The sequence below is a fragment of the Marmota monax genome, unplaced genomic scaffold, assembly GCF_021218885.2.
Source record: "Marmota monax isolate L192 unplaced genomic scaffold, Marmota_monax_Labrador192_F-V1.1 WCK01_AAM20220418_F8-fsc01537, whole genome shotgun sequence".
NCBI lineage: Eukaryota > Metazoa > Chordata > Mammalia > Rodentia > Sciuridae > Marmota > Marmota monax.
In genome coordinates, this window is record NW_026692776.1 from 43,711 (window position 1) to 58,536 (window position 14,826).

Consider the following 14,826-nt stretch of genomic DNA (forward strand, 5'->3'; position numbering starts at 1 on the left):
TGGAGATGTTCATTTATTGTTTACTTGACAATTTTTCCCCATTCTCATCATTTGACCTTTTAAATTCTTAGTCTTGGCCAGTTGTAACTCCAGGTATACCTTGGCTTGTGGCTAACTCTAATCTCTGCCTTTGTCTTTACTTGGCCTTCTCTTTAACTTTTTGTATCTCTTATAAGGATACTAGTTATGTTTAAAGCCCACCTGAATCATCTATAATGATCTTATCTCGAGATCCTTATCTTAACCACATCTCCAAAGACTATTTATTTTTTATTTTTTCCCCAAATAAGGTCCCATTCAAAGTTTCCAGGGTTAGGATATGGACATTTCTTTTGGGGCAGGAGAGCCACCATTCAACCCACCACAGAAAGCCATTGAAATAGCATTAACAAGGGAGAGAAATGATCAAATGAGTATCTTAAGAAGATTAAGATAGTCACAGAGAGGAGTTTAAGATATCAAGAAGAGAAAGTGATAGAGGGAGAGAAAAAAACAGGGGTCAGAAATAGGGGAGGCAATGAGGAAGTATTGGAGGAAAGAGGGAGAGAGAAATTGACCAGAGGTATGGATACTAATTAGAAGATCATTTCAGTAATCCAGAGTGGAGGTGGTGGAATCTGACCTGGAATGGACAGCATTGGGGAGAAGAGAGGAATGGCTACCATATTAAATGGCACATGGCCAGGCTGATATAAAAGAAGAGGAAGCAGTTAATAATGTTCCTAGAGAAATATTCCTGGAGAAAGAGATAAAGAAAGGAATAAAATCAATTAAAAATCATTAGAAGTCACTCTCTAAGAAACAGTAATCTTAGTTCTAGAAGGATGAAGCCATTATTCTCTGATTATCTTTTCTTGGGCATTTTAAACTAGTTTACAAATTTTTACATCATAATGTTAGGATGAATAACTGTCTACTTTTATTATTAAGGTTTTAAGCTCCATCTTAACCATTTCAATGAGGTTGCTCTTTTCCTAAATGTTTCTAATATATACAGTAACATAACAGGTATATTTTAAACAAATGTGTGCTGGGATTGACATTTTACTTTTAACTTATGAGAAAAAAATGGCTTCTAGAGCTGGACCTGTAGCTCAGGGGAAGAGCACTTGCTCAATATGCATGAGGCACTGGGTTCAATCTTCAGTATTGCAAAAGAGGAAGAAGGGGAGACTGACAGAAATGGCTTCTCAATCCAGTCAATCATGTTTATCTCATTCTTACCCCAGTGATTCTTGACTGGAAGATGTGATAATGTCTCTTTAATTCCTATATTCTTACTTCTTCAACAGGTCTCTCATTAAAACCCACAGCCCATTTTATTTTCACTTTACTCTTCATTTCCTTTCCCTCCCACTCATTTATTATATAACAGAACAGGCCGTATTCCTTCTACAAAATTCAGGGTCTGACTTTGCTATCCATCAGTGCATAATATTCTTTTAAGTAGCTCATGTTTCAGTCGATATATGGAAATGACGTTATGTTCTCTGCCAAAGGAAAAATGTGAGGATGTTAGATCTCTTCAGTGATTGTGATACAAAATGTGTAGATTATCTAAAGTCAAATATAACATTTTTACCTGGCATGGAGGGGGCTGTGTCCTGTCCTTCTCGAGGAGGAGGTTTGATTGATTTCACTTTGTAAAGATGTAACAGCTGTTTGGGAGTTAATAACCTCTACTGTAAGTGTTGGAGATGTGTCTGTAACTTAGATTTGCAGAGAAATCTCTACCTATCTTTCCATCTCTTCCCTTATACCCTCACATACATGTTTAGGTACTGCTAACCATGCCAACCCAGGCTTGTAGTGTTATGCCTTAAACAGAAGAACAAAAATTGGTCAAGACAAAAGACTCATCATGCTTCTTACTGCCTTCCAGTGTTTCTCAAGCTTTGTTTTCCTTTCATTTGAATGATTGAGTTATATTGACTTCTACAGCATCACTGGACAGAGATGGTTTTATCCCATGTTCATATAAATCAGACATTTTATTATCAAATCAGTGTCTATCGAGGAATACTTTTTTTAAAAAAACATAACAGTAAGAGTATATTTTTCCTTCCTTCCCCATTTTTCCATTGGCCCTATGCTAGATCTTTGTTATTTTCTTTTCTGCCTTATTCATCAATGGTCTTAAGAACTATGGTCATTCATTAGATTAAAATGCTTAAGAACAGAGACATACAGATAAATTTTTGCTCTACTAGTTGTCATAGTTGTGAAAGCCTATTTATAAATTACAATGACATTTCTTTGTTTTTGGATAAGGTTGCTAATATTGCTGAATATTTTCTCTCTCATTCTGTGTGTGTGTGTGTGGGCATGCCCACACACACACTGCTACTAAAATTTAGTGCATATGGGATCAGTGAGATCTTGTTAAAATGCAGATATTGATTCACTAGGTCTGGGGTGGGGCCTGGTAATTTGCATTTTCAAAAAGATCCTAGAGGATAAAGATTTTCCTGGTCTGAGACTATACTGCTAATGGCAAAGTTTTAGAGAACAGATGCATTTTGTCCAAGTTTGATTATACATTGAACCTGAGAATTAAGTACTTCTCCAAGTTATTAACCTATCACAGAATAATATGACCCAGTGATTTCCCATGACCAGCTCTAACTCTCAGAGATTTCCCAGAGAAGAAATAGCTGTTCATGTTTCCACTTTGCCTTGAAAATCAGACACAGTCCACTGCCAGATAATTTCCCTGAGCTCAGCCATATGAGCTTCCTTCTTGTAAAGCAAGATAGTCACACAACCCTTCTGGTTGTTTCCTGCGGTGTATTACATAGTACACAACTATGAGGTGTGGTTGTAGTCTAATGAAGCAGGACACATGGTCCCCTTTACCTTTTTCCTAACTGCTACAGAAGCTCAAACCAACTTCTTCCCTTTATGGAGATACCATAATTTGAAACCTGGATTAGGAAAACGTGTTCAAAAGTCATTGTTTCCTATCTTCTCTCTCTGAATCCTGGAAATGATGAATAAAGAGAATAGAGAGTTTAAAATAGAATGTGTGTGTGTGTGTGTATGCCCGCACATATGCGTGTGTTACATTATAAAGAAATTGTCACGTCAATTTTAATAAAACTGTATCAAGTTCCTGATTATTTAAGGGTGTAGTGACATAGGTTTTTTTAAAAAAATTTCTTTTCTTTTTGTCATATTGAAATTGTATTTAGGTAATGTTTGCCCAAGGAATACATTATGTAATATTATAAACATACAAAAAGAAATATTGCAAAACATGTACCCATTTCAACACTCCTATGTATTTTTTAAGGAACCATGGCATTTACAGTTTTTCAGCGAATTTGGCACTAGTGATATTTATGTGTCACTGGCGGGCAAAAAAAAAAAAAAAAAACACGGAGCACAAACTAACTATGGATTCTGCTTTAAGGTGCAGGCTTAATATTTTGATAGATCAATAAAGCAAGCCTCAGCCTTTTAGGTAAGCTTGAGTTTCTTTTAATTTCTTTTAATAAAGAGACAGCTTTCTCTTATATATAGGAGAATTTTAGTGACTTTTATTTCAACACGTGTTACCTTCAAGATATGCATTAACGATAAACAATGTGCTGTGACCCTTTTAGCCTAACAAAGCAGGAGGGCCCCGAGACCTGAAAATGCTCTCTACAGAAGAGCAGAGTAGGACGTGCTGGGTGACCATGATTAGATTGCTTAAGGTAATCTCACTGGAGGCATGAATTTCTATTAAATTCTGTGAGTACCATAAAAGTTTGAAAATATCTGTAGTTGAAAATGCAAAGAAGAGTGAATCCTAATATGAATCTTTGTAGCTACATGAGAAAGAAGAAAAATGGCCACCACCAGATGCATGTATTTTTTAATCTAAAAGATAAACATTTGCAGAGTAAAGTGGAATGGGCTAATACTTTATCTTTTGTTTAATACTTTATCTTTTGTTTATGAAGTAATATTCCGTTTCTGGAAATTCTCTGATTTTTATTTTTTATTTTTGCAAGAGTATTATATCCATAGCCAGTATAACTGAATGGATGTCTCTCATATACAACTTAGTCTATGTTTATACAACATTGCTTACAATTCAGTGTGAAGTGTGTTTAAAATGTGTCTGCCTGGATATGTTTCATGCGATTGTTTTATGTTCCATTTAGGTGTTTTATAAATTACATTCTAGCTTAAGAATTACAACTTACTTCTAGTAGAGCATCAAAAAAATTGTATGATTTTCCTATGAGCATATTTTTAAATCATCCACTTGGGTGTTAAATGGAAATTACAACTTCCATTATCATAATTTGTTGATGAGCATTTGGAAATGAATAAGAACCTTCTAAAGGCAGATACATGTAGAAAAGAGATATAGAACTGATTTCTTTCAGAATGTATTGAAAGCACATGTTTATTTAATTTATTTTGAAACTTACATGCCAGTAAATTTACACAACTTTACAGTTATAAAAGTAATCACTCATTTCCTTATAAAGACACTACTTTGATAATCACAATTGGGGTAAAAATCATGAATTTTTTTTGTTTGTTTTTGAAAAAGTAAAATACAAAGAGTATGTCTGTGCACTTTATTTAGTATCATTTACTGCCAAAGTTGACAAAATATACAAATTACTATTTTTCTTAATCCTTTGTTTAAATTAGAAGTTTCAGCATTTACCCAGATATTCTTTATAATTTATGCCTGATCACTAATAAAATTTGTTAACTTATAGATTTCATATTCTATGCATAGCATACATGATTCACTTATTACCACATAAAGATTTAGATTATTAACAGTGAGTGTGTCCTAAAACTAGCTTTTTGATATATTTAGAAGTTAACATCAGAGAAATGGAGTCTTGTAGAATCCCTGGGTTCTGCCCTTTCCTTAGGCTGAAGAGTGTACACTTCACTTCATAATGAAGTTCTCAGCTTATGTATTTTCTAGGTCCACTTTGGACCTAGAAGTTTTTCTGCTGCCATTTCCATATTTGCCACTTGGTAGCTCTTCAAAATATTACTAGCATCCTGGGTAAGAGAGACATCAGGGTAAAGAAGGATAGAACAATCATAATCAGATAAGTGATCAGACTAGCTTTGGAGGAAATTTTTATTTTTTATTTTTTTAAAAAAAATTTAAGTTGAGGTAAAATTCTGATATTAAAAATTAATCAAACTATTTTTAATGTGAACATTTCAATGACATTTAGTGCATTCAAATTGTGCAGCCATCACTTCCATCTAATTCCAAAACATTTTCATCACCACAAAATGTACCCATTAAGCAGTATCTCAGAGAATCTCAGGTGCCATTGATTTTACAAGGATACACTTTGTGATATTACAAAAAATAAAAAAAAAATTGATGCCAATATAATTATGACAGGTGACTTTCACATCACTTTTGCCTTTTGTTTTACTTTTATTAAAATAGTTATTATAGACTTTAGACTTAGCAAGAAATTTGCCATATTTCACTTTTGCATGCACAGACTTACTTATATATACATGTACATATGTCTATATAATTGATATATGTATGTGTATATGTATATATGAAATTATAAATGAAATAAATTAGTCAAGATATCTGTAAAACTTCTTCCTGTTCCAAATCTGGCTTTCCTGAATCATTTTCATCTCAGAGTCATGGATACCTGTTACTTTCCACATAATGTCTGGCTTTGTGCCATCTTTGAAGAGACAAATGTTGTATTTTGAAATGCACGTGCAAGAATCAATGAAATATGCCAAAAATTTCCTTTAATTCTTCCATCTTGGCGATGCTTAGTTTCTGGAAGATTGTTCCCTTCTTGCTTTTTCCTCTCATCTGATTATTCTCAAAGCCCCTTTCAAGTCAGATTTCCAGTTCAAAGATGGTTCATTGTGTTAGATTTTTATAGCTGGTGTAGTAAATTACCCCCAATTTAGAGACTTAAAATAACACAAACTTATTATCCTATATTCTTTTTTTTCTTTTTCTTTTTTATTTTTGACAGTATTGGGAATGAACTTGGCAATCTACCACTAAGCTATACCCCCACATTTTTATGTTTTATTTTGGTCAAGCGTTTTGCTAAGTTGCTCAGGCTGGCCTCAAACTTGTGATCCTCCTGTCTCAGCCTTCCTAGTTACTGGGATTGTAGGCATGTGACAGTCCTCCCAGCTATCCTGTTCTCTTTTAGTTCAAGTCCAGAATGAGTCTTACTGGGTCACAGTCAAGGCTTGGCAGGGCTGCTTGCCCTTTGGAGTCTTCAGGGGAGAAACCACTTCCCTTGTCCTTTCCAGCCTTGTGAGGCCACACATATACCTTGGCTGGTGGCTATTCCTCCACTTTCAAAGACAGTAGTATCACACCAAGTCCTTCTCTTGCTACCAACTTTCTAGCTCTGTCCCTTCTGCCTTTCCCTTCCACTTATAAGCTCCTGGTGATTGCATAGGGTGCACGTGGAGAAGCCAGGATAATCCTTATCCCACAGTCAGCTGGCTAGCAACCTCAGTTTCGTTTTGCCATGTAGCCTAACATATTCACAGGTCCCAGGGATTAGGATGTGGACATCTTTCTGAGATGGTTATTCTACCTATCATATCAGTGTTCCCTGTTTATTTCAATGACAAAACTTTTCCAGATGATGCCATAAAAGGAGGCGAACATCCAGGAGTACCTTTAACCTGTAGCCAATGAGAAACCAGACATGAAAGTGACACAGTCTCTCTTACATTTGAATATTAACAGATCCGGCCTCTCTTTGGAGAAATTCTAGTTACATATAGAATTGTAGAACATCAAAGACTTAGAAAAGTGGATTGCTCACATAGAATGTCCCAGTTACATATTCTCTCTTTCTCTACCTTCAGTTAGAAATCTGACAGCTTCTCTGTTGTGGTATTTCATTCTTTTATCTGCCCCTCCATAGGACAGAGAAATGTTAAAGTTGGCCCATGACTACCCTTGACAAGAGTTAAATGCCTACTAAAGGTCTTCAATGGCACCTAGGTACCTACCTAACACTGCAGGTGTCAGGAACAATACATCTAGGAAGATAACCATCTTATTAGTAGGTAGCAGGTTTTTCAATGAAGAAGGTGGCCAATCCTCATGTTCCTTGTGAAAGTGTTGGTTTGAGGTTATTATCTATACTTCATAATGAACTTGACTAGGAATTAAGCTCTTCTGTCTTCTTTTTAAAGTTATTGTAGGGTTAGAGTTGATTTAAAGTGACTTTCATTAGGTCCCATTAATGTCCTTCAAACCTTGAATTAAATAATTTTTAAAAGTTTGGAAATAATTGGATAAAGAAGTCAGCACACAGAATTTTAAATGAGTGTGGGTTTGTATTCATGTTAGAAGCAAAATCTTTAAATAATGATTCTCTTAATCCTCTCCCCCCAATTTTTTTTGTTTGTTTGCCTAATTACCAAATATATCCACTTTGCTAGAATTGGTTTCAAGGAACTAGTAGAGAAATAGCACTGTTGAACTATTTATATAAAATTTATCGTATGGGTAAGATTTGATTTCATGGTGTCATTCAATATTTTCTATACAGTGCTCTTTGTGTGTGTGTGTGTGTGCACTCATGCATGTCTGTGAGTGTGTGTGTCTGTACACCTGTGTGGGTACATGAAGGAATCCCATTCAAGGTGGACACTCAAGTACTGGGCAGAGTAGGTGTTGCTCAGAAGTTGTGTAGACAGATATGTGGGTCACAGACGCATACCTGGTGCCAGAGGGGATGCAGGTCAATAGGGGCTGGCCCAGGTGGGCCAAAGGGAGGTGCCAGAAGGTTGGCATGGGCAGGCAAACCCACCGGGAAACCTTGAGCTAAGTAGTGGTGCTTAGGCTAGAGCTTGACCCCGGAAGCAATGTTGTGGCCTGATTGGGGTTTTGAAGAACCTAAGGGCTGGCACCTTTAGGGGGGCCTCTTAGACCTGCCACTGAATTGCCATCTCACCTATCATTTGGACTCTGGCAGCCCCTGGAGGCAGGCATGGAGATGGTCATTCTCCTCCAGGTGATAAGGATGGTTCATCAGGGCCAACATGGGATCAACAGCAGCACATTCTTCTTCAAAGTCATCCTCCACACCTTCCATATACACTTCCACTGTCAGGCCCATTTGAGACCCAGCACCTGCTGGCTCAGGTGCTGCTGGGGCCTTGAGGAGATAGAACACAATGACCACCATGCCAAATGCCAACATCACAAACGTGGAAGCAGTAGATGGAACAGGGCTGCTGAGACCTAACATGAAGTTCATTATATCTTCATGAAATGGAAAGAATTGTGGAGTGTAGCCAAAATGTAAATAAATATAAATATAAATAATTTAAAATCATAAAAATTTCAAAGCTGCCAATATAATTGCCCCCCCCCTCAACAAAATAGATTAAATCTAAAGGAGTAGTTTCCAGATTCAGATGAGGATTCCTTCAGGACAAGTTTGCTCATGGCAGTTGGCAGTCTTAATTTTTCTCAAACTAATAATCCCGTTAGAATCCAGACCTCCTACTTTCCCATTATGGCCAGCTGGCTCAGTCTGTCAGATGCTGCCTCCTAAAGGTGAAGACCCCACATTTCTAATCTTCTACATTGTATTTTGAAACTCTGAAATCAGCTGGACTCCTCAGTGTTTTGGTTTTCTGAATGTGAAGCCCAAAAGTATTATGAGAATAATTATTCTTGGTTATAAGAATATTTAACCAAGAATGATATAGAGCCAAGAATTTTCCAGATAGGGCCCAATTTATAGTTTTACCAAAGAGACAAATTAATTCATCAATCATCAGAATGACAGTGATTTTTACAGTGTTGCTTAGGACATATGTGAGGTTTTTTAAATCTTTGGAATGTACAGCATGACACCTTTCCCAAGTGAGCTTTCTTTTCATGAGACAAGGTACCAGTCCAAAGGATTTTGCTGCAAACTATGTAAGTATGTAAGTAGAAACGTAAGTCTCAGTATAAAGTAATACCAGTATAAAGTAATACTAGTGAGCAAACCTTAATTTGGGAGCCTCAGTAAAACAAACAAATTAAAAAACATATCTTTTTAAAATGTATTGTTGAAGGGCATTAAAAGATTTTCTGTCAAAATTTTGGTTGCTTTACTTGTCTGTTTGAAGGAAAATCACAAAATTATTTTTATACCGATAATATGATTAATGAAAGAATATTTTAATTGAATTACCAGTGTAGTAAAGTAAAAGTTGTAACATTGTGTTTTTGTTTATTTATTTTGCAGTATGGCATGAAGCTGTACCAGAATTATATGCCTCCATATCAAGGCAGAAGTGGCTGCAGTTCTCAGAGTATATCACCCATAGTAAGGATCGATTTTTTGAACCTATATTTTATTTTATATTTATATTATGTTAATTTGCTATTACATTACAAATATATATTACAATATATTTACCATTTCCTTTTGGTCAAGTAAAGTTATACATTGTATGTATGATGTTATATTGAATTTTTTATACTTGGATAGCATATGTGTATGGTCTGTGATAAAAATCATAGGATATATATGAAATATTCAATTATAATACATAATGTTATATGTTAGTAAAATATTTTAAATATTTGAAGGAATGTATATTCTATGTCATTACATCATTTGAGGATTAGATTCTTAATAAGATAATTTGTAGAACATTTTCCTTGGCATTGTGTGTTTTTTAATTAATTTTCTTTGATTGTGGGTTTGCTTATTTATTTTAATACTGATTCTGAGATTGTTGTAGCCTATTATAGAGATGCCAATGATTTCAAATTTTAAAAACTGTAATATACGCATGTATATGTTTTTACTTTCTGGCTTTCTAACAGTAGTTTTTTTTTTAAGTTCCAGGTCCTTAAAAAGCAGACTGCTTTCCAGGAAATGCAAAAACTACAAGTCAAAATATAGGTCATGCATTACATTAACTATGCAGTGCTTCTCAGAATTTTACCAAATGTAACTTGGATATTTATTTGCAGACACACACAGGCACATCTTTTACCTTCTTTAGCACTTAATTTTAATTTCCTGTGCATTAACATAGAAATTTATTTCTGAACTTAAAGTTTATGTTCTGCAATTCTTGCTGCACTCCTTAATATTGAGTATATTAGAAATTCAGATGTATGTGCCTGTGTTACAGATCAGTTAATGCACTTTTCTGAAAACTGTGTTTCCACTTAGGCTAATCATGTGTTCTTCCTGACTGTGACCAAGGAAGGTACATTTACCCACATGTAATGCACCAGATGAAATGCTCAGTTCCAGGAATGTGGCATGAAATAATGTTGATTATGAAGCCCAATAGATGATATAGAAAAAGAGCCCCTATTTTGTAGTTATGTTGTTTTAAATTGTGGAAGAATAACTTTTCATCTTTGTATCATATTACTTTTAAGCCCTAAAATAAGAAACTAAGGAATGTAATGAATTTTTATAATAGAAATCACTTTAAGGTGAATGTTTTCTACAGTTTGTCAGCTTACTCTTATCTTTCAATCCATCTGTATATAAAAAAAATAGTGAATTTTATTATCTTAATCCTTTCCTAAATCCCTCCAAATTTTCTTTTAGAATCTAGAGTTATTAGCATGGATGTATTAATAGCAGCCAAACGTTTGGAAGCAATTATTATTTAGTGTCCTTTTAATCATAGGAAAAAATTGTTTTAAATAAAGTCCTTTCCATTTTCATTACTTTTGTTAGAATACAAGTGTGATATTATTCTTACTTGTTCCCACTGAAAGTCATTCTGCTGTTGATCACGGCATATCTGAGTTTGTTTAGCTGGTCTTTGCTTATTCAACCCCATCTGTAAAAAGAACTGCTCCTTGAGTGAATCTGACTGGAATCAGGTGTGATAGGGGCAAGAGGTCCCAATGCCTCATAGTAAGGGCTTGTTTTACACAGGAGTTGTGATCATAGAAGGTAGCACCTGAGAACCGTATCTATGCTATTCTTAATGTCTGTGAAGGAGACCTAGATGTTTGGGGAGGTATTTGTGTTTTCTTTTGTGTGTATGGAGAGACCCACTTTTCTAGGTGATTACAGAGGGATCAGTGACCTGAATGGTGCTGGTGCCTCTCACCTGTCTCTGCTGCTTTCTACTCAGGAACTGTTTTCAGTGAGTTACATAGAAAACTTAGAATAATTTAGTTACCTTTCTCAAGTAACAGTATTCTCTTTTAAACTTGTCCATGTTTTGAGAAGAGAAACAAAACAACAGTTCTCATACCAAAGGGAGCACCTAGCCATAACACCATGTGACAGCCACTCATATCAACTTTTGAAATGAGAATCATCAGCAGATATTTTAGGAAGCCAGATAGATTTGGTTCATTTTAGGGTAAAGGAGGAATTCATTTAAAGGAGTGTCTTTTAATATGTTCCTGGCTGGAGTGAGGAGATCGGGAGAAAATGTCTGCTCAGTTCTTTTTAGTCTTTACTTTTGACCCTGGGCTAGACATGCTAAGCTGCAGTTTCTTTCCTTTACCTCCCACTATGTGGTACTTGAAATAACCCTAGATCGGACATATTGGTTGCTATTTTTACCATAAGGTGTGTGATCTTGGTTGGATCTCTGGTGTCCTGCAGTGTAAAAGAAGGGGGTAGTTGCATAATCTCCTGACTCATCTGGGGTGTCCACTGTATGAAACAGATGAGAGAACGATGTCTGGAGGAATTCTTTGCCCTCTTGTTCAGTCATTCTGAGCTTCAGGTTTATCAAGATCCTTCAAATAGAGTGACAGAGAAAGCATGGCTAGTTGCCATGCAGTTATATTGCATAAAAACCATTTTACATGTAAACCTCACTAAAAGTGGATACAAGCAGTCTCAGAGTCTGGCCTGGGTAATCCAGGATACATGCAGGCTTCCCTTCTTAGAGAGAAAGGCTATGCAATTAAAATCCTGGCTGATTTTGCTAGGGCCTACCCTGTTCATCCCCTAAGAAGAGAAAAAGGAACAAATATTTGAGAAATACAGCCAGTTCTGAATTTTACCAGCATTGCTTTCCTGTGTGAAAGAAATTGAGCTGAAAATGACCTTTTGGGTTTGTCAGACTTTGCTTTACTTCCATTTCTTTGTCCACCAAAGGTAAACTATTATTTTTTCATCCACCACCTGCCATTCAGTAGACAACATTTACTACACTCCTATTTCCTCTTAGTGTAGTTATTGTAGCAAATGGAAAATTTCTTTAATTGTCTTATATTCTCTGTTTGCCAAATAATTATGGAACATGGGATCTTATTGTACATCTGGTCCCCTGTATTGGGAAGGGAGAGAACAACAGCTTGTTTATTTTTTTTTTTCTCACAGAATTTTTATGTTATCAGGTACTTCTCATTATAGAACCCATCTTGGCATGTGAAGTTAAAGATGTTATAAGAATAAATCTATCATTAGGATCCAGGTTTATTACTCTGATTTGGGCAGGTGGACACTTTCCATTAATGTTGGGAAAGCAAAAGTATATCCAACTGGTTCACAGCCCAGCACGGAAGATCATGGGGTGAGAAGGGCAAACTAAGGTGTGACAGCAAATAGAGATTACTGAGACAGTATCTGTCTGGAAAGAGCAGCTGTCAGTTATAAAGGCTCCTGTAACAAATGGAAGATTGCATGCCAGATCTCTAGAAATATAGATGGACCATAATAAAATTGTCGGCCATTATCACATGGTTTGAAGAGAAAATAACAGATGCTAATAAAATGGGATGTGTAAGGCAGTGATAAAGAAACCTAATTTTTTTTTTCTTGAGGATAAGGTTTTATTTGAAGCCCACATTTGACTATAGTATCTTTTCCAAATGTAGAGAGAGAGAGAGTGTGTGTGTGTGTGAAAGCCACAAGTCTCCAGATGCAGGTTGGCTCATAATTTACCAGTGTAATTTCACTTTAGGTTTTGTTCTTTCAGTAATTATTGAAGAATAAGTGATGCACACTTCCATTCAGTTTTTTTTTTTATTTTGCTTAGTTTTAAGTTATGTTCCTAGTGTATAAGACATGTGAGACTCTTGACTAGAGCGTTTGGCAATTTTCTCTTTTTTTAGTACTCACGACTCATTGTGGGATAGCATGCCTGTTTCTTGAAAGATGATTGCAAAATAGGATGCCAGAAAAAAGAAAATAAAAATAAGATCCAGGATTTGTATGTTTTACTTTTCCATTAGAGACTATGAATATAAGAAGTAATTAGCAAAAACACTGACTTTATCATTGTTTTGATTACATTTGTTTAAATATGTCTTCTTTTCATATCTGTGCTTCTGTCATTCAGAATTGTTTTTGCAGCTCTCACTTGGCCACCCATCTCTTCAAAAATGAAAAAGTGTTTATATATTACATCATAATTTAAAAAAAAAATTTAGTTGTTAACAGACCTTTATTTATTTGTATGTGGTGCTGAGAATCAAACCCAGTGCCTCACACAAGCCAGGCAAGTGTGCTACTGTTGAGCCATAGCCCCAGCCCCATCAAAAAAATTTTAGTATGAAATCTAATATCATGTATTATTATTCTGCTAATTTTCATTTTCCAAATAAAATGAAACTTGACATGATAAGCTTTCAAAACACATATTCCAATTTGCTCCTTTATAAAACATGAGTACTATTTCTAAGAAGATGTGTATCAATCTAAGTTACAGCTTTTACATATTTTGAATCATAAAATCGTGGCTTCAAAGTTGGTGGATTTGACATAAAGTTTAATACAGAGATGAGTTCAGAAGTGGTAGTTCTTTATAGCCAGTAGGAAGGGTTATTTCTTCCTCAGTTGGAGTTTTGCCATATTAGGAGATAATGTGAAAAAGAGGTTTGTTTTAGGGGAAAGACATGCTTTCAAAGATTTTCGTCACATTACTCAGCACTTAATTCAGTTATCCTAACAAATAGCCATTGAACTTATTTAGCAAAGTTCTCCATATCATCCTTTTATATTGAATATGTACTTTTAACTTTTTAATTTCCTGATAGCCACTTTGGGAATCCCAGTCTCAAATTGAAGCATATTGCCAGCAAAACAGTAAATGATTACTTTGGAAGATTTTCATGACTTGCAAGTGTTTTCTGGTTTTGTTTTGTTTTTCAAAATTTTTTTCCAGAGAAGTATATCTGAGAACTCCCTGGTAGCAATGGACTTCTCAGGTCAGAAAAGCAGAGTTATAGAAAATCCCACCAAAGCTCTTTCAGTTCCAGTTGAAGAAGGACTCACTTGGAGAATACTCATAATTTCACTTTCTTGAAAGAATTTTTAATTTGAGTTTGTTTCACCCCCATTCATTGCTCAGAGAAAAGGATGTTTGCACCTGGGCAGTCACAGTAGACCCACTGCCTCCTCACAGACCTCTGCCACAAACATGGGCATGTCTGCTCCTAGCCATGGTCACTGAGCTGATGGGCAGCTTGGCATGACTTTAGTGACATGTGGTCACTAAGTGATGGGGGACATATATGTAGTGAAATTGCATCACTGCAAGCAAACCTTTGTATTCATTCATTTTATTTCTTTAGCCATCCATCGGTCCCAGCCATGGTTTCACCACAAGATTTCCAGAGATGAAGCTCAGCGATTGATTATTCAGCAAGGACTTGTGGATGGGTAAATTTGATACTTTTAGTGTTGAGTAGAATTTGGGTTTGGATTTTGGATTTGGATTGGATTTTGCCAGTAAATAATAATAATTTATTTAGTGCACACCAAGTGTTTTTAATTTTGGCTTATCATAACACAGAAATGACTTTGTTCTGTAAGAGTGGCTATCACTGAATTCTAGCAATATCTGTATAATACCCAGTACACAGAGTGTGCTTAGTATTTGTGTATA

General features: G+C 35.5%; 1 protein-coding gene across 1 annotated transcript in view; it reads left to right on the top strand.

The window, feature by feature from the left end:
• Positions 1 to 14,619, top strand: part of LOC124094424 (growth factor receptor-bound protein 14-like) — a 56,354-nt gene extending 41,735 nt beyond the window's left edge. Inside the window, 5 exon segments of the mRNA XM_058580133.1 lie at positions 3,293 to 3,412; positions 3,606 to 3,698; positions 9,240 to 9,320; positions 14,104 to 14,362; positions 14,513 to 14,619. Of these exon segments, the coding sequence (XP_058436116.1) occupies positions 3,293 to 3,412; positions 3,606 to 3,698; positions 9,240 to 9,320; positions 14,104 to 14,362; positions 14,513 to 14,604 (645 nt within the window). The 3' untranslated portion in view covers positions 14,605 to 14,619.
• Positions 14,620 to 14,826: the final 207 nt, after the last annotated feature.